Here is a 22,639-nt window from a genome sequence, read left to right as displayed (position 1 = left end):
CTACTGAGAAAAGTTTCATAAGTTACAATTATTGTTTTTCCACGTAGGAATGTTAATAGTTCAACTTTGATAAGTTCCTTATGATTTCTTTTCCCTGTTTACCTTCTCATTCTTCTTGTATCTGAATGTCAAATTTTCTATTCAACTCTGGGTTTTTCAGCAAGAATGCTTGAAAGTCCTCTATTCCGCTGTATGACTATATTTTCCCCTGGAACATGATACTCAGTTTTGCTGGGTAGGTAGGTGACTCTTGGTTTTATTCCCAGCTCTTTTGACCTCCAGAATATCATATTCTAAGCCCTTTGATCCCTCAGTGTAGAAGCTGCCAGATCCTGGGTTATCCTGATTGTGTTTCCACAATATTCAAATTGTTTCTTCCTGGCTGCTTGTAATATTCTCTCCTTAATCTGGGAATTCCAGAACCTGGCTATAATATTCCTAGGAGTTTTCTTTTTGGGATCTTTTTCAGGAGGTGATCGGTGGATTCTTTCAACCTCTGTTTTGCCCTCTGATTCTAAAACATCAGGGCAGTTTTCTTTGAGAACTTCCTGGAGCATGATTTCTAGGTTCTTACTTTGATCATGGCTTTCAGGTAGTCCAATAAGTTTTAAATTATCTCTCCTGGATCTATTTTCCAGGTCAGTGGTTTTCCCCATGAGATATTTCACGTTGCCTTCTATTCTTTCATTTGTTTGGATCTGTTTAACAGCATCTTGATTTCTCATAAAGTCATTAGCTTCCATTTGCTCCAGTCTAATTCTGAAGCCATGATTCTCCTCATTGAGCTTTTGAGATTCTTTTTCCATCTGGCAAATTCGACTTTTTAAGGCATTCTTCTCCTCATTGCCTTTTTGAGCTTCTTTTGCCATTTGAGTCAGTCTGTTTTTTAAAGTGTGTCATTTCAAAATTTTCTTGCATTGTTCTCATTTCTCTTCCCAATTTTTCCTCCACTTCTCTTATCTGCTTCTTAAGGTCCTCTATGGCTTGTAACCAGCTCGTATTTTCCTTTGAAGCTTTTGGTGCAGGAGTTCTGACTTCACTGTCTTCCTCCTGTTCCATGCTTTGCTCCTTTTTGTCCCCAAAATAGTAGTGTAATGTTGGAATCTTCTGTCTGCTTTGTTTCCTTTGCCTGGTCATGTCTCCCCTCAGTCACTTGACCCCTGGGCTTTTTGCCGCAGTAGTTCTCTGCCACCAGACAGGAGAGCTTTCGTCCCAAACGCTGGGGTTTTCTCAGTTGCCGGAGGTATTAGATGGGTACCCTCTCTAAGGTCTCCACATGCTCTGGCAAGCTGGACATACACCCCAGGACCTCCACCCTAGACTGCAATCCAGATCCAACCAGGTTAAAGCAAGAGTGATTACCCCTCAGACTGGTGCTTGGTCTCCCTACACTCTCTGCAGGCCAGGAGCTGAAGCTGCCACATGGCACTGGCTGGCTGTGCTGGCCTTAGTGGCTTCTTGCCCCGGGGGCAAAAGCCATGCACTCCCACTTACTGGTCCCAAAGTCCAGACTGCATTGACCTCTCACTTTGTACTTCACATCTGTGTATTGATAAATCTGGAAAGGGCCACAGCTGCTGCTGATCTGGAGTCCCTCTGGCTGCTGCTGGTCAGGCCCACCCTGGGACTAAAGCCTGGATGTGGGGCTAGGCTCCCAGAACACTGTGCTGGCTGGTTCCTGCTGGCCTGCTGGACTGTCCTCAGTGGGAGGTTAGCTTCTCTGGGTCATTTTGTAGGTTCTGCAGCTCCAAAGTTTTTTCAGAGTCCCCTTTTTACATGGATTGGGGAAGGTGGAAGCAGGAGCAGCGGGTAGGTCCTGCTTCTACTCTGCCATCTTGGCTCCACCCCTATAAAGACTTCTTTGCAAATTATTTTACAAAATCCTGATTCTTTTCATGGTGTTTATGATGTGTAATTCAATTTTATTTCAATAACTACCTATTTAACAAGTGAGCTTTTAACTACCTATTTAACAAGTGAGCTTCAAGTAGGTGGCTGATAAGTTGAATGTTATAAACTAGAAGAGACCTCAGAGATATCAAATACTCTGTCGTGATTTAACCAGGAAAACTGATCTGGGAGTTTGGGACTGTCCCCAAGCTCTGTCTGATTTATAGGGATAGGAACAAAACCTATGATTTCATGGAGGGGGGAGAAAATTTCCTCTACCAAAGTACATTGGCACTTTCTCTACAAATTAAAGCATTAATGATTCACTCAAAACACTGAGAGGTGAGATTGTCCATTGTGAAATGAAGTTGGCCAATGAATCAATTTATGTCAGAAGGTGGATTTGAACCCAGGTCTTCTGGATTTGTTCCTGAGGTCAGCTTTCTGTTCCTCACAATATGTGGTTTCATCTAATTTATATAGATATCAAAGTTCTGTCCAACATTTTGCCAGCCTTTAGGAAAAGGCTTAAGTCAATTTATCTACTTCAGAAAAGATGAACAACTGAATCAACCTTGCCAGGGCTTGATTTGGTTTCATTCCCAGACTTCTAAGTATTCCTGGGTTGATTCATTGACTACTAAAGTCAGTAGAAAATTTTGTGTAGGTAGATATCCACAAAATAAAAGAAAATACTTATATGTAATGCTAAATATTAGCAATGAAGTCTTTGAATATCCATAAGTTGAGTTTAAATATATTAATGAGTAGAAGATAAAACAATTTGGAAATAATAACAATAACTAGCATTTACACAATGCTTAATGGTTTACAAAGCACTGTGCAAATATCTCATTTTATCCTTACAAGAACCATGGGAAGTAGGTACAGTTATTATCCCCATTTTACAGATAAGGGAGCTGAGGTAGATGCAAGGTTTAAATGGCTTACTGAGGGACCTAAGCTGGGATGTGAGCTCAGGTCTTCCTGACTACAGGTTCAGAACTGTATACACTGCTCCACCAAGCTCCCTATAAAAAACTTGGGAAAGTTTGCTTTTATAGCACTAGCCACAGAATCATGATGAATGTTTAATGAAATTAAAGCAGGAAAATTATTACATAGCTAACTAGTCAGACAGCAGGAAAACAGGAAAGAATAGAATCTGTCATTAATTTCTGGACTTTTCATAGTTCACCTAATAGTATAGAATTATTATAAGCATTCATAGTGTAGCTTTAGGATAAAGCCAAATCCTAGAAATTATAAGAAAAGAAAAAATCTTTGATGCATCCTTATTTTACCTATACTTAAACTGATATACAAGTAAAATTGGTTATTCTAAGTCTTCATCTAAGTAAATAGATGACACCATTAGGGAGAACATGTCTTGAAGTCTACTTGAAGTTACTAGAAAAGACAAGAATTTTAAGCAAAATCTTTTAAAGTATCAGGTGATACCATATGCACTACATTATCAGCAATGCAACAAATCACTGTAATTAGCCACACGGTTTTATTTATTGTTTTGTAGATGTTACAAACCATGTATTGTTTATGTATTATTCTATGTTGCACAAAGCAGATGAAATGACATCAATAAAAATATCTTCAATTTAGATCATGTTTCTACATACCTGTTTTATTTTGTATTATTACCTCCACCCTAATTTCAGCCTTACCTCATCCCTTCCTGTACTATATACCTCTAGCTAAACCACACTGCTCAACATTTCCACCGTGCATCCCATGCTTTCCTGCCTCTTTGTCTTTGCTCACACTGTTTCTTATCCCTGGAACGCCCTTCCACTTTCTACCATATGGAATCTAGACTGTTCTTGAAGGCCCATCTTAGATATATTCTCCATGACACATTCCCTGATTTTATCATCTTGTAGCTATATTTTTAAGTTGAAATCATAGCACCTTCTTTATGTTGCTCTGCATATATATTCTAATTTGTTTATAGTTATTTTATGAACATGTCTTTGTTTCTCTTCTCCTATGCCTCCTCACCCCCGTGCCCTCTCTATCTCCCAGCCTTAACACATATTAGTTGCTAAATTAACATTTATTAAATGCATGAATGATTTTAGCAGGGGATTCCATTATAGTCTAGTATTTTGTGATATGCTTCAAGATGGATGCTCTGAAAGTGAATAATGAAAAAAGAATATGAAAAGCATATATAATTATATCATATTTTAACTTGACCATCTTATACTCAATTGAATTTACCAGTTAAAAAAAAGCCTTTGAAGAAAACTTAACAAGTTAGATCTTACCACAGGCAGAACACTCATATGGTCTAACCCTGTGACAAACCCAACACATTGCCACATAGCAGATGTTGGTAGAGAAGTAGATTAATATTTCCACTGCCTGTTTTCAGTGGAAGAAATTTAAAATATCTATAATCATATAAAAAAATGTTCAAAATCACTACTGATTAGAGAAATGCAAATCAAAACAACTCTTAGGTACCACATCTCACCAGTCAGATTGGCTGACATGACACAACAGGAAAATGATAAATACTGAAGAAGATGTGGGAAAATTGGAACACTAACACATTGTTGGTGAGGTTGTGAACTGATCCAACCATTCTGGAGAGCAATCTGGAATTATGCCCAAAGGGTTATAAAAATGTGCGTACCCTTTGACCATGTCCCAAAGAGTTCACACAAGTAGGAGGAGGACCAGTATGTACAAAAGTATTTATAGCAGTTCTTTCTGCGGTGGCAAAGAATTGGAAGTCAAGGGAATGCCCTTCAATTGAGGAATGGCTAAACAAGTTGTGGTATATGAATGTAATGGAATATTGTTTTGTTATAAGAAATGAGGAGCAGATGGACTTCATAATAACCTGGAGAGACTTATATAAACTGATGTTGAGTGAGGGAGCAGAACAAGGAAAACATTGTACACAGTTATAGAAATATTGTATCTGTGATGACTAACTTGGATAGACCAGGTTCTTCCCAGCAATGCAAGGCTATAAGACAACTCCAAAAGATTCATGATGGAAAGGGCTCTCCACATCCAGAGAAAGAATTATAGAGTCTGAATGCAGAATGAAGCAAACTACTTGCTCTCTCTCTTTTTTTTTGTTGTTTCTTTATTCTCATTGTTTATTCCATTAGTTACAATCCTTTACAACTTAACTAATGTTTAATGTGAAAGTTTATGTAGAACCTATATCAAATTGTATGCTGCATGGGAGGGGTAGTAGGAGGGGGAGAAATTGGGAACTCCAAAACTTGTGGAACTGAATGTTCCACATTCTAAACTAAAAATAAATAAATTTAAAAGGAAAAAAAATTTCCACTGTTTTCATTAATATCTTGTAATTCTTGCTCTAAAGGGGAAGAGAGCTGGAACATCAAAGTGGAAGGAAAAGCACAAAGCTTTAAAAGGGGCTATAAAAATGAAAGAATAGTCATGAAGGGGAAAATGGAGCAAGAAGAGTATGGAAGCATAAGCAATGAAACTTTGGATTTTGAAAATATATCCTGAAGAGCTCACAATAAATGAAAGATTTGTCTGCCACATTAAAGTCTACCTTCAACTTAGTCACTCTTTCCCTCCAAATTGGGAAATCACTTTTTTTATATAAAATTTTGTGTATATATATATATATATATATATATATATGCTATTATTGTTGTTGTTACTATTATGTGAAATTGAAACAGTCCTTCCCTTTTAGAAGCTTATATTTTAGTAAGGGTAGTTGAGGGATACAACATATTAATTGATAAGAAAATATAGGATACATATGACATAATATGCAGGGATATGGGGAGCTCTAACAGCTTAAGGAATCAGGAAAGCCCTTTTAGAAGTTAGACTACTGGAGTACTGACTGTGGCAGGCCCTCCTGTGCTGGGAATACTTTAGTACTAGAATGGCAACAAGCATCATATCTGTCCAGAGGGTCAATTTAGCTAAGTTTAACACAGGTAATGGCTGGAATGTTGGTCACCAAGTAATAACTTTTTTAGATGGGAAGATGAAGTCTCAGGAACTTTCAAACTAAGTTGTGATCTACATATCTGAATGTCATGCAACACCCATGAAAGCATAGATTTATTGATGTGTATGATATAAATGATATGTATGACATAATACATGATATGATATAAATGATGTATATGATAGAAATGGCCCACATTTATATAACACTTTAAAGTATATGAAACATTTCCTCTCAGTGAAAAACAGATGAATAGTGTTAACACTAATGTCCCCATTTTGTAGATGAGCAAACTATGTTTAAGAGAAATTTAGTGACTTCCCCAAGATCACAAAACTTGTAAATGTTTGGAATTAAAATGTCAGCACAGGTCTCTTGACACTAAGTACAGAATAATTTCATGTTAGAAAATGCCTCTTTAAGATGATGGCATAGTTGATGTAAAAAAAAGCATCCAAACACTTAAATCTAGACCAAAGTGAAATGGGCTATCTCATGAGGTCTCTGACTTAAGGTCGCCAAGCAAAGGTTGGATGACTAACTTGTTATACCAGTATGTTGTAGGGGAGAATTCTTTTAAAATACCAAGTATATGTGTACATGTGTGTATCATCTATATATAATATGTGCACACTTGGCGTTTCTATATATTGAAAATTTGTATATAGACATTGACATAAAGCATACAACATACCTATTCTGTTGTGTTTAAAAGGCTTATCTCTAAATTTATTCGATTTCTAATTGAGAGTATCACTAGGGATAAGAGGGCTGTTTGTTAATACCAGATCTTTCATAACAAAGTCCTGCCTATTTTTCTCCATATTTATTTTAATTGAAATGACAGTATAGTAATGTTTCCCAGAAACTATTCACTCTCCCAAACTATGATTTTGTGGTGTGATATAAAGACTTCTAGAATGGAAGTCAAAAGACCTGGCTTCTTGTTCAGGACCTAGTAATTATTTGCTCTCCGACCTTGAAAAAATCAGTTTCCTTTTCTTTACAAAATGAGGGGCTGGACTAAGATGTGACATAACATTCTATCGTTCATTGGAAAAATAGTGGAATTGTCCATACCATAAGGTGCTTCTTGTTCAAACCTGCAAATTGCTTTTAAAATTTCTGACAACCTATGGGGAAACTACTCTGTCTCTTGCTTAAAGATTTAAGGAGGATAGTTTGAAGTTGGGGGAAGGGTTTGAAATTAGAGTGATGTTAAAATGCCAGTGTAAGAAGAGGAAAGAGAGGTTGTACTAACCTTTGTTGAGGTCTCCACCTTCTGCCTGGGGGCCATTTGAATGCTGGGAAGCCACTATGAGTCATAACCTTCCTTACCAGTATTTCAAACCTACACTTCAAATCCTTAGTGATTGGGAGTGGGGAGGTGGGGTGGGGGGGAGGGGATGAAACCTGTGCCCAGAGGCTGTGGTTCTTTATTGACCAAGTCATGACCAATGCTGAATTAATATGGGCAAATCCTTGCTGCTTCAGAGGCATTATAGATTATCCAAGTACTATTTTATAAATTCTTGATGATGGTGATGATACTGATGATGGTGGTGATGGTGACAAAGTACCATAAATCAGGAATTCCTCACATTGCAGCTACCTAAAGATTACGCACCTTCATGACCTCTTTTCCCATTTGTAGAATGGAGGAAAAAAAATGAACCTCATTGTTATCCTTTTTTAATTCTCTATAATTTTTCATAATTGTTCTTCTATCAAAAACAAGATAAGTGATACTACCTTGATGAAGGGGTAAATTGTTGATTTTTCTCTCCCTCACCCCATATCCATAAGACTGCTGAGGTCTGTTTTTCTCTAAGTACTGTATTTTTTTTGGTTGTGATGTGCAGTAAATGCTACCAGAAGATGACCAGTTTTATTTCCTCCTCATCAGTAAGATTTAAAATATTCATTCTTTGCTATATTGCAGTTTCTTTCTGTGGATAATTTATCTAAATTATACAAAGTCCTTCATTTGTTCTTCTGTATGCAAGAAAAAATACACTCATAATTTAAGGAATATAGCTAGATTAACATAATTTGAACATAATCTTTTGGATTTTTGTGTAATTAAAATCCTCAATACCTTTTTTGCAAATATTTTTGCTTCACTGCAGCAATGTTATGATGAAAAGAGGAATGACTGGGCCTGGATTCAAATTCCAACTTTGCAACTTTTTTGGCTGTGTGAACTTAGCCAAATCATTCTTAATTTCCTCATCTATAAAATGGGGACAATAATAAACAGGTACCACCTGCCTTAGCAGATGGTTGTGAAAAAAATATTTTGGCCAATCCACAGCACTACATAAAAGCCAGCAATTGCATTTAAAAAAAAATATTAGCAGTAATCATCATTATTTAATGTGGAGAAAGCATTCTTCAAATCAGTCATTTCCGTAACAGTTCTCTACAATCATACAGCTAATAATTCCTTACTTGCGAGAAATTTTTAGAGAACTGATTAAATGTACTGCACTTAGAATTTTAAAAACAACTGAACGGAAGTCCTCAACCTTGGAGTCCTAACCTCATATGGGGTTGGGGCAGGAAATTCTGAGTATTGCAGAGGTGTTCTGAGTTGCCTGTAGAGTCACAGGACTAAATCAGTGTTTCACTTCCCTAAGGAAGAGTGTGTGTGTGTGTGTGTGTGTGTGTGTGTGTTTCAGCTTAAAAGAATAGTTCCTTTCTTATATCCACAGCAGACATCTGAGTTAGGAGGAATACTAGTGATCTGAAAATTTCCTGTTCAGCATTAAAAAGGGAATGAAAAATATTTTCTGCGTATTATATTTGTGCTTTCAGAGTCATTAGGATCATTTAGGCATCTAAATTCGGTGAAATTTGAAGTTTTTGTCAAAATTAATATTAGACTCTTTTAAGGCTCTTCTGACAACAAGAAAAGACTTGTAATACTAGAAGAAATAACATGGTAATTCAAGTGTGAGTCTCTTTTCCTTCCCTTTCCCTTCCCCCTTCCTCTGCCCCATCCTCCCTTACCACTCCTCTGCTTTCTCCTTCTTTTCACCTTCCTTTCCCCCTTCTCTTCCCACCTCAAACTTCCTTTCCCTTGTCTTTTTTCTCTTCCCCTCCCTTTTCTTTTCCCCCTCTTCATCCCCTCTCCCCTTTACTGCCCCTCTTCCTCTCCCTCTTCCCCTTACCTTATCTTTTCCCTTTTCCTCTTCCCTCCCCTCCTCTTCCTTTCCTTCCCTTCCCTTTTTTCCTTTTATCTTTGTAAGAGACTTGGGGGGCTTTCATGCCTCTTTATAAAGAATGCAGACACTAAGTGAAAAGCATGTGTAATATAATATTGTAAAAATGTCCTGATTAAAGGTAAAAGACACTTAAGCTAATGAAATTAAGCTGATTGAATTAAGGTGAGTTTGGCTGTAATGACATTTTCAGTACTTTAGGTCAGTGGTTCTCAAAATATTTTGGTGTTGGGACTCCTTTATGCTCTTCAAAATTATTGAGGAGTCCACCCCTCCCCCAAGAGCTTTTGTTTATATGGGTTATACCTTTTGATATTTATGTTTTAGAAATGGACATCTTAATATTATTATGAAAATAATTCTGACCTTATGGACCTCCCAAAAGTCTCTCTGGAATCTCCAGAAGTCCTGAAACCACATTTTGAGAACTGCTGCTTTAGGCTAATCCTTTATCTTTGGGAACATTGACATGTTCTTGAATTTTTAGTTCAGTCTCTTAAAACAGTGGTTGTAGTTCTAGCTTCATTTTGTTCTTCCCTGTGACATTATATCATTATTTTTATACCTTTTTTGTGATAATGTTCTATAACTGAATTTTTGATGAAGAAATAAGCCTGTGCTTGAGCTATAGAGGGAGACTTATTGTTCCTCCTAGTGGAGTGTCATGACTCAAATCATACAGGACTTAACTTGGCATTTTTAAAAAAGTTATTGATAGACAGATGTTAGTGAATGAGGTCTTTTCTAAGGATCTGGTTATCCTTTAGCAGAAAGACTTGGAGCTGGGGACATAAATTCAAATCTTGATTTCTTTTTCTTACTAATTTATGACTTCCATTTTCTTTGCTTCAGTTTCCCCATTTGTAAAATAAGGGAGAGTTAGACTAGATGATTTTTAAGTTCTCTTCTAGATCTAAATCCTTCAAGTGTAAGTGTGTTATAGTGGGCATATTGGGAGCCTTAAAAAGTAGTCATATGATCAGATAATCCATAAGGAACTTTTAAGAAGACCCACATATTTTCTCCCCTTCACTAAAAAAAATTTTTCTGAGGTATCTTGGAAATAGATTTACATTTAAGTAACCTAAAAATAATAAGACCCAGTATTTTAAATATAAATGAGCTAAGGAAATTGCTAGATTGGTTGTGAATAGCAGTGCAGTATTCTTCCACACAAATTACAGAAATGTTAAGAGCTGGAAAGATCCTTAAAGATCATTTAATACAACCAGGTCATTTTTACAATATAAGGAAACTAAGGTTCAGAGAGACATGAACTTTACTCACTTAAGGTCACAGAGTTAGTAAGAGGCAGAAGAAGTAGGATCTTCTGTGTCCAGTGATAGAGTAGACCAACTAAGAAGTCCCCCAAACTGAAAGAAAAGCAAATGGAAGACCTTTATCACTATATTCTGCAGCCTAAGAAAAGATTGAATTGGTTATTGATTCTTGTGCACAAGTTTCAGTGATAAGTTAATAAACAATAAAACAGCCAGTGACCAAGGACTGTCTAGGTGAGTGTTTCCACATGTGTGTTTTCATAAGCTCCTTTGGATCCTCATAAATATTCTTGCGTATAAAATATTATTGAATTGCAGTTAGCAGATTCACAAATGTTGATGTATATGAGAGCAAAGATTGAAGCCTAAATTTAGGCTTTCAGATGCTTTGATGGAATAGGTTTAAGGTCAGAAAGTTACATGGGATGATTTTGGAAGAAAGCTTACTTTGAAGATCACATTTCATGTTCCCCATGTTCTTTCCCTCTCCATACCCTCCCCCTCACCCCGAAAAGCTACCTCAATATATAAGGATTAGTTCTTTTGGGTGATAGAATAATAAATTTAAAACTGAGGGGATCTCTAACTCCCTCATTCTACAAATGAGGAAATTGAGACACAGGAAAAGGTTAAGTGACTTGCCCAGGGTCTAAATTAGTATTTGAACCTAGATCTTCCTGACTCCAAGTCCAGTGCATTATTTGTTATACAATGCTGATTTTTAGGGTTAAGTTGTCTTTTTTAAAGTGTGCAGCCTAATGTGTGAAATTCACCCACCCCAAAAATATTTATTTAACACCTACTGTGTTTAAATCTGTTTTTTTTTTCCTTAATTTACTTGGTACTCTAATACTGAATTAATCAGGATACCTTTGCAGATACTTCAGTGATGAATTAACAGCATAATAAATAGTCAAGAGAATTTGTTGTTGAATTGTTTCAGTCATGTCCAACTTCTTGTGACCCCATTTGAGATTTTCTTAGAAAAGATACTAGAGTGATTTGCTATTTTATTTTCCGGTTCGTTTTATCAATGAGGAAAGTGAGGCAAATAGGGTTGTTTGTGACTTGCCCAGGTTCACACAGTTAATAAGTGTCTGAGGATGAATTTGAATTTGCATCTTTCTGACTCTAAGTCCAGTACTCTATCTACTATGCCATCTAGCAGACCTGTCAAGAGGCTAGGGACCAATTTTTGATAGTCTCAAGTTTCACTTGTGATTGACTGATTGATCTTACCCAGTGTACCATTAATTTCTTCAAATCTCTTTTTTGAATATCTGGCATGAATTGGATTCTGAAAACTTTTTTCCATAAACACCTCTGATTCAACACTTAATATTGAATGCTCAGGGGTTTTGTGGTGATCATATAATCTAGCCTCTGCTTCAAAGTATGTGATTTGTTTTGCCCAACCCCATAATTACTCTTGCCTCAATGAGGAAAGTAAAAAAGGGAGAGCCACCTTGTTAAGAAAGCAGTACTGAGTGACCTTGAACAAGTCATTCAGACTCTAATATTTAATCTCATAGGTCAATACCCAGTCTACTTCACAGCACCTTGTAAGGGCCACTAAGTAAAAGTAAAACATTTCTATAGGATATGTGTTATACCAGGTGGAATACCTGGAGACAATGATTGATAGATCTTAGTTCTAGAGCTTAAGAGGCATTAGAGGTCATCTAGCCTAGAAGATGAGGTAGCAGACCTGAATAGGTGGAGTGATACATGTAGTGTAAGAATAAGTAACAGTCATAGTAAGCTGGGGATTCAGGCTCAGGTTCTGTGACTCCATGTTCGTTGTTTTCCACTACAATATGGTGCTTCTGGGAATAGCATATTGTAATAGAAAGAGCACTAGTCTGGGAGCCAGGAAAGCTGGATTCTAGACCTAGCCCTATTATTTAAATAGTAGTATGGTTGTGGTCAAGTCACTTGATTGGGGGGGGGAGGGCACCTTGCTTTTTCTCACTTGTAAAGTGATGGGGTAACACTAGATCTCTGAGGGTAACTTATGACTTCAAAACAGTGACTCATTGATCCCTTCCAGCAGTGACATTCTTTGATTCTGTCTGCCTGTGAGGTCATTTTCCTTATTCATTCAACCATAGCAAAACTCTTAATGCTTCATTTTCTACTTGCAACTTACTTTTTACCAATTAGTTTCCTGTGCTGTCCTCTCTGTTTCCTGCATCAGAGCCTTACTTTACTTCCCTTCCCCTTCCTCTTCCTCTTCTTCCTCTCCTTTCTTTCTTAAACACAACTCCATTGCCAATTGTTGTCTTCCACTTAAAGGGCTACCACAAAAAGAGAGCAAAGGGAACAAATTTTTTTTTGGGGGGGGTTTTGATGTATTTAATAAATTTAACATGGTAGGATCAATACAGTCCTGCTTGTCTGTATCCCCTTCCAAAGTTCCCTCTGTTTTCTTCTGTGTATTTTTAGATGCTTCATGGAAGTTCTTTTCTTGCTTTCCTTTTTTTTTCTTTTTGCATCTCTATTACTACCCTTCTACTACTTCTCACAACTCTCTCCAGCAAATAAATTTGTTGGATTAGAATAAGTATGATCAAGCAAAACAAATTCACACATTGAGAACATTTGAAAATGTGACTCATTCTGCACCTAAAGGAAGTATGTTTCATCATCAGTTTTCTAAAGCTGTGATTGGTTATTGCATTGATAAGGGATGTTTTCCTTTACAACATGCAGTGTCATGAATTGTCCTGGTTCTGTTCATTTTACTCTATCAATTAATCATACAGACTTCCCAAGTTGTTGTGAGTCTGTCCTTTTGTATCTTATGGTACAATATTATTCCAGTACATTCATATGCTATACTTTGTTTAGCCTATTCCTGCTGGTGAATACTCATTTGGTTTCCAGTTCTTTACTGCCACAGAAAGTTTTTTTTCTTTTTTTTTTATATTTGAATATTTGATTTTAAAACTTTCAATTCCAGATTCATTCCCTTCCCCCCCCCCCTCGCCAACCACCCCCACTGGGGGGACAAGCAGTTCAGTATAGGTTGTACATGTGTGGCTAATGCAAAACAATAACATAGTAGATGTATTGTAAAAGACTGACTATTTTTCCCTCCCTCCTATCCCACCTCCCACTTGTTCTATTCTCTACTTTGATCCTGTCCCTTTTCAGAAGTGAGTGCTTCCAACTTCCCTCCCCCCCCCAGCCTGCCCTCCCTTCCATCATCACCCTTCACATCCCCTTCCCCCACTATTCTCCTGGAGGGTGAGATCCCCTATTTAGTGTGTATTTCCCTCCCTTCTCAAGCCAGATTCAATAGGAATAAAGTTGACCTATTCCCTTTTGCCTTCCTATTCTTCCCCGTCATTGTAACCATTTTCCCTTGCCTCTTCTGTATGAGATAGTTTGCCCCACTCTGTCTCTCCCCAGTTCCTCTCATTATATTCCTCTCACCTCTTAATTTCACCTTTTAAGTATCATCCCTTCCTGTTAAATTGGTCCCGTGCCCTCTATCTATGTATACCTGTAAACGTATATACACACATTCACATATGTATTCATATGCCCGCATACCCTCATATAAAGACATATATATATATATATACACACATATATATATATATATATATATTTCTAATCCCTTCAACTACTGAGAAAAGTTTCATAGGTTACAATTATTGTTTTTCCATGTAGGAATGTTAATAGTTCAACTTTGGCCAGGTGGCTCAGCAAGCAAGAGCACCGGCTCCAGTGCCGGGATGACCCGGATCAAATCCGGGCCTAGAAACTCAGCACCACACCCAGAAACAACAACTGGCTGTGCAACCCCGAGCAAGCCACTCAACCCCGATTGCTTAAAAAAAAAATAGTTCAACTTTGATAAGTTCCTTATGATTTCTTTTCCCTGTTTACCTTCTCATGCTTCTCTTGCTTCTTGTATCTGAATGTCAAATTTTCTATTCAACTCTGGTTTTTTCAGCAAGAATGCTTGAAAGTCCTGTATTCCACTGAATGACCATATTTTCCCCTGAAACATGATACTCAGTTTTGCTGGGTAGGTGACTCTTGGTTTTATTCCCAGCTCCCTTGACCTCCGGAATATCACATTCCAGGCCCTTCGATCCCTCAGTGTAGAAGCTGCCAGATCCTGGGTTATCCTGATTGTGTTTCCACAATATTCAAATTGTTTCTTCCTGGCTGCTTGTAATATTCTCTCCTTAATCTGGGAATTCCGGAACCTGGCTATAATATTCCTAGGAGTTTTCTTTTTGGGATCTTTTTCAGGAGGTGATCGGTGGATTCTTTCGACCTCTATTTTGCCCTCTCGTTCTAAAACATCAGGGCAGTTTTCTTTGAGAATTTCCTGGAGGATGCTTTCCAGGCTCTTACTTTGGTCATGGCTCTCAGGCAGTCCAATAATTTTTAAATTATCTCTCCTGGATCTATTTTCCAGGTCAGTGGTTTTTCCCATGAGATATTTCACATTGCCTTCTATTCTTTCATTTGTTTGGATCTGTTTAACAGCATCTTGATTTCTCATAAAGTCATTAGCCTCCATTTGCTCCAATCTAATTCTGAAGCCATGATTCTCCTCATTGAGCTTTTGAGATTCTTTTTCCATCTGGCAAATTCGACTTTTTAAGGCATTCTTCTCTTCATTGCCTTTTTGAGCCTCCTTTGCCATTTGAGTCAGTCTGTTTTTTAAGGTATTATTTTCTTCAGTCAGGATGTTGACTCTCATTTCATAATTTTCTTGCATTGTTCTCATTTCTCTTCCCAATTTTTCCTCCACTTCTCTTATCTGCTTCTTAAGGTCCTCTATGGCCTGTAACCAGATTGTATTTTCCTTTGAAGCTTTTGGTGCAGGAGTTCTGACTTCACTGTTTTCCTCCTGTTCCATGCCTTGCTCCTTCTTATCCCCAAAATAGGAGTGTAATGTTGGAATCTTCTGTCTGCTTTGTTTCCTTTGCCTGCTCATTTTGCCACTCAATGATTTGACTTTTGAGCTTTTTGCCACAGTAGGACTCTGCCACTAGACAGGGGAGTTTTCGTCCCAAACGCTGGGGTTTTCTCAGCTGCCGGAGGTATTAGATGGGTGCCCTCTCTGAGGTCTCCACACGCTCTGGCAAGCTGGACACACACCCCAGGACCTCCACCCTAGACTGCAATCCAGATCCAAGCAGGTTAAAGCAAGAGCGATGACCCCTCAGACTGGTGCTTGGTCCCCCTACACTCTGCAGGTCAGGAGCTGAAGCCGCCACGTGGTACTGGCAGGCTGTGCTGGCGTCTCAGCAGTTTCTCGCCCCGGGGGTAAAAGCCACGCACTCCCACTTCCTGGGTCCCAAAGTCCAGACTGCACTGGCCTCTCACCTTGTCCTTTGCATCTATGTATTGATAAATCTGGAAACAGCCACAGCTGCTCCTGATCTGGAGTCCCTCTGGCTGGCGGCTGGTCAGGCCCGCCCTGGGGCTAAAGCCTCCTCTTGGTGCTGGGCTCAGCTCCCAGAGTGCTGCGCAGGCTGATTCCTGCCGGCCTGCCGGGCTGTCCTCAGTGGGAGGTTAGCTTCTCTGTGTCATTTTGTGGGTTCTGCAGCTCCAAAGTTTGTTTAGAGTCCCCTTTTTACATGGATTGGGGAGGGTGGAAGCCGGAGCCACGGGAAGGTCGTGCTTCTACTCCGCCATCTTGGCTCCAAAGGGAACAAAATTTTAAGCTAAGCAGTTTGGAGAAATTGTCTTTCTTTTACTTTAGTTTTTAAAAACTTCATTTGTTTTCAGTTAAAATAGTCTAAGGCTGAAAGGTTCTCAAGGAGAATTATATTGATTTTTTTCAATTGTTAAAAAAACCAAGTATTTTAAGCACCTACTACAGTGCTATATTTAATTATTAATTGTATAATTTCTTTGTATTCTTTAGTTTAATAGATTTTGGAATGCAGTGAAAGAGTCACTGAGATGTATAAAGAGCTATACAGATGTGTGGTCATGGAGGTATTATTTATTAATATCCAGACAGCAGGTCCCCATTCCTTTGGAATCCTAACTGTGACTATTATGAATACTTTCTTTGCTTCTGGGTAGAGGAAATGCCTGGGGTGCTAAGTGGAGGGGTCTCCTGCTGATTTGGAAGAAAATAGTCCTGTTATCTTGAAGGATGGTATACACAATGAAAACTTAAACTAGGAAAGTTAAAAGAGTAAAGTCCTCAAATTCTATTGGAATTCCCAAGAATGGTATGGGGAAGAAGATAAAAGACTGTAACTATAATGAATGGTCCTAACACTATATATTCTTTTTATTAATAACAACATAGAGTTTTAGGGTTTGCAAAATACAAAAATAACATTTATATAGAGCTTTTAGGTATATGAAACATATTCTATATACTGTCCCATTTGATATGGAATAAATGCTTTGGTCAGAAATAACCATGAGTAAATTCTATGCCCAAATGTTGTTTGTTTAATTTGAATAAAACCAATTTATTTTTGTATTAGAAGTAAAGTGAAATAAAAGACAGACCTATATAATTGAAGGGATAGTAATTGCTTATCATTGGTCTGAGGGATAGAGAGTTTCATAGAAAATTAGACAATTTTGATTACACAAAATTGTAATTTTTATTGCAAAGGTTTTTGAGCATATGAAAAGCATCTAAAATCATAGGGAAACACTTAGCTGGTAGTGAGTGGAAGAAAATCTTTATAGTAAATTTATCTGATAGAGAGCTGATATCTAAAATATAAAGAACTTATTCAAATACAGAAGAAGAGCAAAATCAAGATACAAGGTACAAATACAAGGTCAAAGAATGTGAACTTCTTTGAGAAGGCAGTTCTCAAAAAAAGAAAATTAAACTAACAATAACTATATGAAAAACATATGTCAAATAATCAGGTAATGCAAACTAAAATGGCTGACTTCTATCAGATTGACAAAGATGACTGGGAAATTCACAGATGCAGGAGGGAATATGGGAGGTCAAATGGAGCTGTGAATTAGTGTAACCATTCTGGAAATCAATATGAAGCTCTACCTTTCTAATCACTAAATTAACCTGTCCTTTGACCCAGAGATATCACCATGAGGTGTATGTCTCAAAGAGGAAAAGAACCCTTGTGTACAAAAATACACATAGAAGCGCTTTTTGTTGCAGCAAATAACTGGGAACTCACAGGTTAGCCATCAGTTGGGAAATGGCTCCACAAATTGTGCTCTGTGGATGCAATGGAATTGTGTCATTAGAAATGATGAAAGAACAGATTCAGATAAACCTGGAAAAACCTGTAAGAATGGAGAAGAATCAGAACAAGTTACATATAATGACTGAAATATCTCTCCTTCCCCCACCCCCTATACACAGACACACACACATATCTTTGAAAGACTTAAGAACTCTGATCAATTAATACAGTCACCAGACATGATTTCAGAGTATTGAGGATGAAACATTTTTCATACCTCTTAAGACAGGTAATAAACTAGAGGTGTAGAATAAGACATACATTTTGGATAGAGCCAATATATCATCCATTTTGTGGGATGTATACTAACTTGTTACAAAGGCTAGGTTTCATTGCCCTCTGAGACACAGTGTCTCCAATCATAAACTTAAATTGTTCAGAGTTTGATGAAGTTGTGATCTTGTTGCTAAAGAATTGTAAATGTTTCCATTAAAACTTGTGTGGTTTTGCCTTTTTATTTTAAATCACACGTTTCTAAAGTGCTGACTTCAGTTTTCAGCTAAAATAGACTGTCTTTATAAATTGATTACATTATTTATTGTCTGCACTATGTCCTCCAGTCCCTTGACCTCTCAGTTCCCTCCCCTTCGTTAGCCCAGCTCAAAACTTCTCAATGTTCACCTGCTGCATTACACTACTCTGGGACATCTCTGACTTCTCCATCAGGCCCCTTCATCCCTTCCCTATTTCTGGGTACACCATCCCTATTTCTTCCCCCTCTGTTTTTAAGTCTCATTCAGCCTCATACAAATATGATATTTGTGTCCACAGTGCTTAGTATAGTGCCTGGTACAATGTAGGTGTTTAATAATAAATGTTTATTGACTGGCTCCTGCTACTCTTTCCTCTTTTCCCTATCTTGACTACTTGTTGAACCAATTCAACTCTATATTGTTCTCTCTTGAACCCCTGGGGCCTTTACGCTATTGTCAGGTAGGTCCTGCCAAGCTGTAGCCTTGAATCACTTACATCATTCATGGCCTTCACTAATATACAGATGCTTCAGAACAAAGATGGAGAAAATCATATAGCTGCTTTGACTGGGTCCATGTATGTCATGGGATTGTTTTGAGGAGAAGACTTTGTGATCTTTGAAATGATTTGTAAATGTCTTCAGGAAGTGTCAGTGGCCCCTTGTTACATCTAGGTTAAAATAGTAACTTCTGCCTTTGGCCTTCACAGTTTGACATTCATACATCTTTGTAGAGAGGTTTCATGTTACTTCCCTGTGAATACACTCTGGATTTAGGCTAAACCAGTCTACTTATTGATCCTATATATATATATGCGATTCCATCATTTCATACATCTCTTGAGGTAGCTCAGTGGGTCAGTGGATAAAGTGCTGGGCCTCAGAGACAGGAAGACCTGAGTTCAAACCCAGCCTCAGATACTTACTAGCTCTATGACCCTGTACAAGTCATATAACCTCTGTCTACCTCATTTTCCTTAGCTGTGGAATGGGGATAATAATGGCACCAACCTCAGCATTGTGAGGATCAAATGAGATGACATTTGTAAAACACTTAGCACAGTGGCTGGCATATAGTAGGCACTTAATAGATGCTCATTTCCTCCACCTCTTCCCTGCCTTTTGCACAGGTCCCTCCCATCCTCGTGCCTGTAATGTTCTTCCTTTTCACCTTTTGTCTTTTTGTATCCCCAGCTTTTTCCAAGATTCTATTCAAATGTCACCTCACACAAAGCCTCCCTAATGCCCAACCCCTTCCAGGTTAGTAGTGTTCTCCCTTCACTCTTCCTACACCAGATTACTTTGTGAATACATTATGCTTACTTAGCTGTGAATGTATATTCCTCATTATTATACAAGATCCCTGGAACCTGGACCATCTCCTTTTCGTCTGTATTTCATGCATCTAGCACTGGAACCAACTTTCTCTTTGAGTCTGTTTGTTTAGAGCCATTTGACATCTGTCCTACATTTCATAATCTTAAATTTGCTGGGAGACCTAAGAAGGTAAGTGACTTTCTCAAGGTCACACTGGTAGTATGTGTCTGAGTCAAGACTTAAACCTACCTTTTCCTGGCACTTCAGGTGACTCTCCACTTTACCTCTCACATGATACCTGTCATATAGAAGTTATATAATAAATGCTTGTTGAATTAAGTTATCATTACCCCCTTTAAGAAAATACTTACATGGAATCCAGAAAGCACCTAAGAGGCTGTTTAGCCCAATTCCCTCATTTACAGATGAAGTATTATGACTATAGAAAGAAGATTCCCTTAGAGGTAGAAAGAAGGAATTAGATAATGTAGGACCAGATTGAATGGTGAAAAGGAATACTCAACTATGGATAACTCAAGGAATGGAGTATTCTGATGGATCAGGATGTTGTAGACCGAGGATGAGGGTGGAGTGAGCAGAACACTTAGAAGAAACTGTTAACATAGACCAAGAAGTCTATAGTAAACAGTTGAGTAGAACACAGACAACATAAATAAATATGTGGCATAAAGTCAGACTAAGCAAGATTATTTTTCCCGCAAGGTTTGTTTTTTGTTGTTGTTATTGTTTTGGTTGTTTGGTTTGCTCCACAAAATGAAAGTTATATGTGTCTTATATATTTTTTAGTAAGTTATTTATAGTACCTGCTGCTGCTGCTGTTACTACCACTAGCTAACATAAAGTACTTTAAAGTTTTCAAAGCACTTTTGAAATATTATCTCATTTGATCCTCAGATCCAGTTCTGGGAAGTAGATGTTTTTATAATATGCATTTTATGGATGAAGAAACTGATTCAGACAGAGGTTAAGTGACTTGTCCAGGGACATGCAGCAAGTAGGTGTCTGAATGAGGAGCTGAACTCTCAGGTCTTTTGTATTCTATCCTAGTATGAAACCACTAGTATTTTTTGCTAATTAACTTGAGATTTAGGGTTGCACACATGTGTATGCAGCATAAACTGCTTAGGACTTCCTTAAAATTCTTCAGAGCAGCCCAGGGTCAGTAGACCTTGCCAGCAATACAGTCCAGAGAAGGTTTGGAATGTGGACAATTTCAGACATTCTTCCTGGGTGCCTGCTGAGTGTAAAACTGCATTGGGTCCTGGGCTTTGTTCTTCGTAATAGTTGTGTTTGTCTCCGAGAGAGAGGCCCAGGCTTGTTGCCAACTACAACAAAGTTCTCACAAGATGCATTTCACAAGTTTAGCCAGATTTGAGGGGGTGAGGGGAGTGGGATGTAGAAAGTTAGCAGAACTGTGAACTGTCTCCAGATGTCTGAATGATGTTGTATTCCTGCCATAGAACTAGATGGATCCTTTGTGGTGGTGGAAATTGACCGCCTGTTAAAATGAACAGCTTCAAAATTATGCCTAAATCATCTGCTTTTCGATGTACTTTTAAATTTTTTTCATTGCATAGTCACTTGAAAAGTTAAAAAGGAATCTTATTTTTTAATTGTATTTTAGCATCATACAAGTAAATTAAATCTGAGTTTCAATATACACAGATATCACATTATATAATAAATGAGTTCCTAAAAATATGTATAAATATTTTATAGTTGAGTCACGTTTAAAGACTTTAAAGAAACTTGCTATTTAGAGGTTTCTTACAGTGAATAATTCTGTGAAGTGAGTAGTCCTTTGGTTAAAGTGTGTACATCCAGATCGCCACATCATGATTTTTTAAAAGTTAAAGTATACCTGTATTTAAAGGGTGATAAAACTCTTGAAGATAGAATTTAAATGGCCCTTGTATCTTCACTGTGATCATTGCTACAATTTTCTTCTAATTTTTATTTACTAGGTTCTAACATGCTACTTCTTAATTTTCCAGCAGTCTATTGTGCCAGCCCACCCAATGGCTCCTCCCAGTCCCAGTACCACCAGCAGTAATAACAACAGTAGCAACAGTAGCAGCTCAGGGTGGGATCAACTAAGCAAAACAAATCTTTATATCAGAGGACTGCCTCCCAATACCACAGATCAGGACCTGGTGAAACTTTGTCAACCGTAAGTGTTTGCTTTTAAATATTTTGGAGATCATGATAAAAATAGAAAGTATATGATGAAAGACGTTTGCTGTAGGTTGGATGTGGATACTACAAGCACATCATAACAAAAAGACACCATATTTTTAGCCATTGTCTCTGTTATTTCGATTAGTATTTGATACTTCTGTTGTTGTTTAGCTGTCGTGGTTGTGTCCAACTCTTCATGACCCCATTTAGGGTTTTCTTGGTTAAGAATCTGTAATGGTTTGCCAATTCCTTCTCCAGCTCGTTTTACAGATAAGGAAACTGAGGCAAACAAGCTTAAGTGACTTGCCTAGGATCATACAGCTAGTAAGTATTTGAGGCTAAATTTGAACTCAGATTTTTCCTGGCTCCTGGCTCTGTTCATCCAGGTGCCCCTAGTATTTGAGACTATGGTATTTTGTACTAATAAAATGGGTTTATTACAATGGAAAAGCTTGTTTGTTTGGAGCAACTTCTTTAAAGGTTTTTTTTTTTAATGTTGGAATGAAGAAAATGCAAATATAGCATTTTCATTTTTGGCTTCAGCACCTCACTGGGCAAACTTTCATCTTATGTGAGGTTCAAAGGAATTGTAGAGTTAGGGTTGGAAGTGACACAGTTATTTTACAGATAAGGAAACAGAAATCCAGAAAGGCTGGGCAGTTTGTTCAAAGCTGCACTGGCAATAAGTGGCTCAGTTGGGATTTAAACCTAGGTCCCCAGACTCTAAATCCAGTCAACTTTTCACTCCCCCATTCCATCTCCTCTAGCTCTTTCCTTCCATTCACATCAAGAAGTCCATCCCCATCTCATACCATCATAGCTTAAGTAAAACACTTCATTCTACTGATGGGCATGATTGGATGAACTTCTTTTTAGTGTCCCTTCTGCTTTATTGCTATAGTTTGTTTCCTTTCATCCTTTAGGCAATTGAAACCCATATGTCCCCATACTGAGCCTTATGGTTATGTGTGCATCCAGCTATATAGGCATGTGTACATTTGGGGGAGATATATAAAATAAATATTTTCTTTGCTAATATTTTCAAGTAAGAGATA

At 37.7% G+C, this 22,639-nt stretch overlaps 1 protein-coding gene across 4 annotated transcripts in view; it reads left to right on the top strand.

The window, feature by feature from the left end:
- The window catches only part of RBMS1 (RNA binding motif single stranded interacting protein 1), a 258,018-nt gene that overhangs the window by 107,778 nt on the left and 127,601 nt on the right, over positions 1–22,639 (top strand). For 2 of the 4 annotated variants that reach the window (XM_069079675.1, XM_069079676.1), the window contains exon 2: positions 21,401–21,576. In XM_069079675.1, coding sequence (XP_068935776.1) covers positions 21,401–21,576 — 176 coding nt within the window. Of the gene's footprint in view, positions 1–19,262; positions 19,329–21,400; positions 21,577–22,639 lie in introns of those variants that run through there. The other 2 variants (XM_069079674.1, XM_069079677.1) reach the window with 2 other exon arrangements.

The sequence above is a fragment of the Petaurus breviceps genome, unplaced genomic scaffold, assembly GCF_028583685.1.
Source record: "Petaurus breviceps papuanus isolate PSGF00001 unplaced genomic scaffold, PetGlider_PUasm1.0 91133, whole genome shotgun sequence".
In the NCBI taxonomy this organism is placed as follows: domain Eukaryota; kingdom Metazoa; phylum Chordata; class Mammalia; order Diprotodontia; family Petauridae; genus Petaurus; species Petaurus breviceps.
This window is presented reverse-complemented; position numbering and strand designations above follow the sequence as displayed.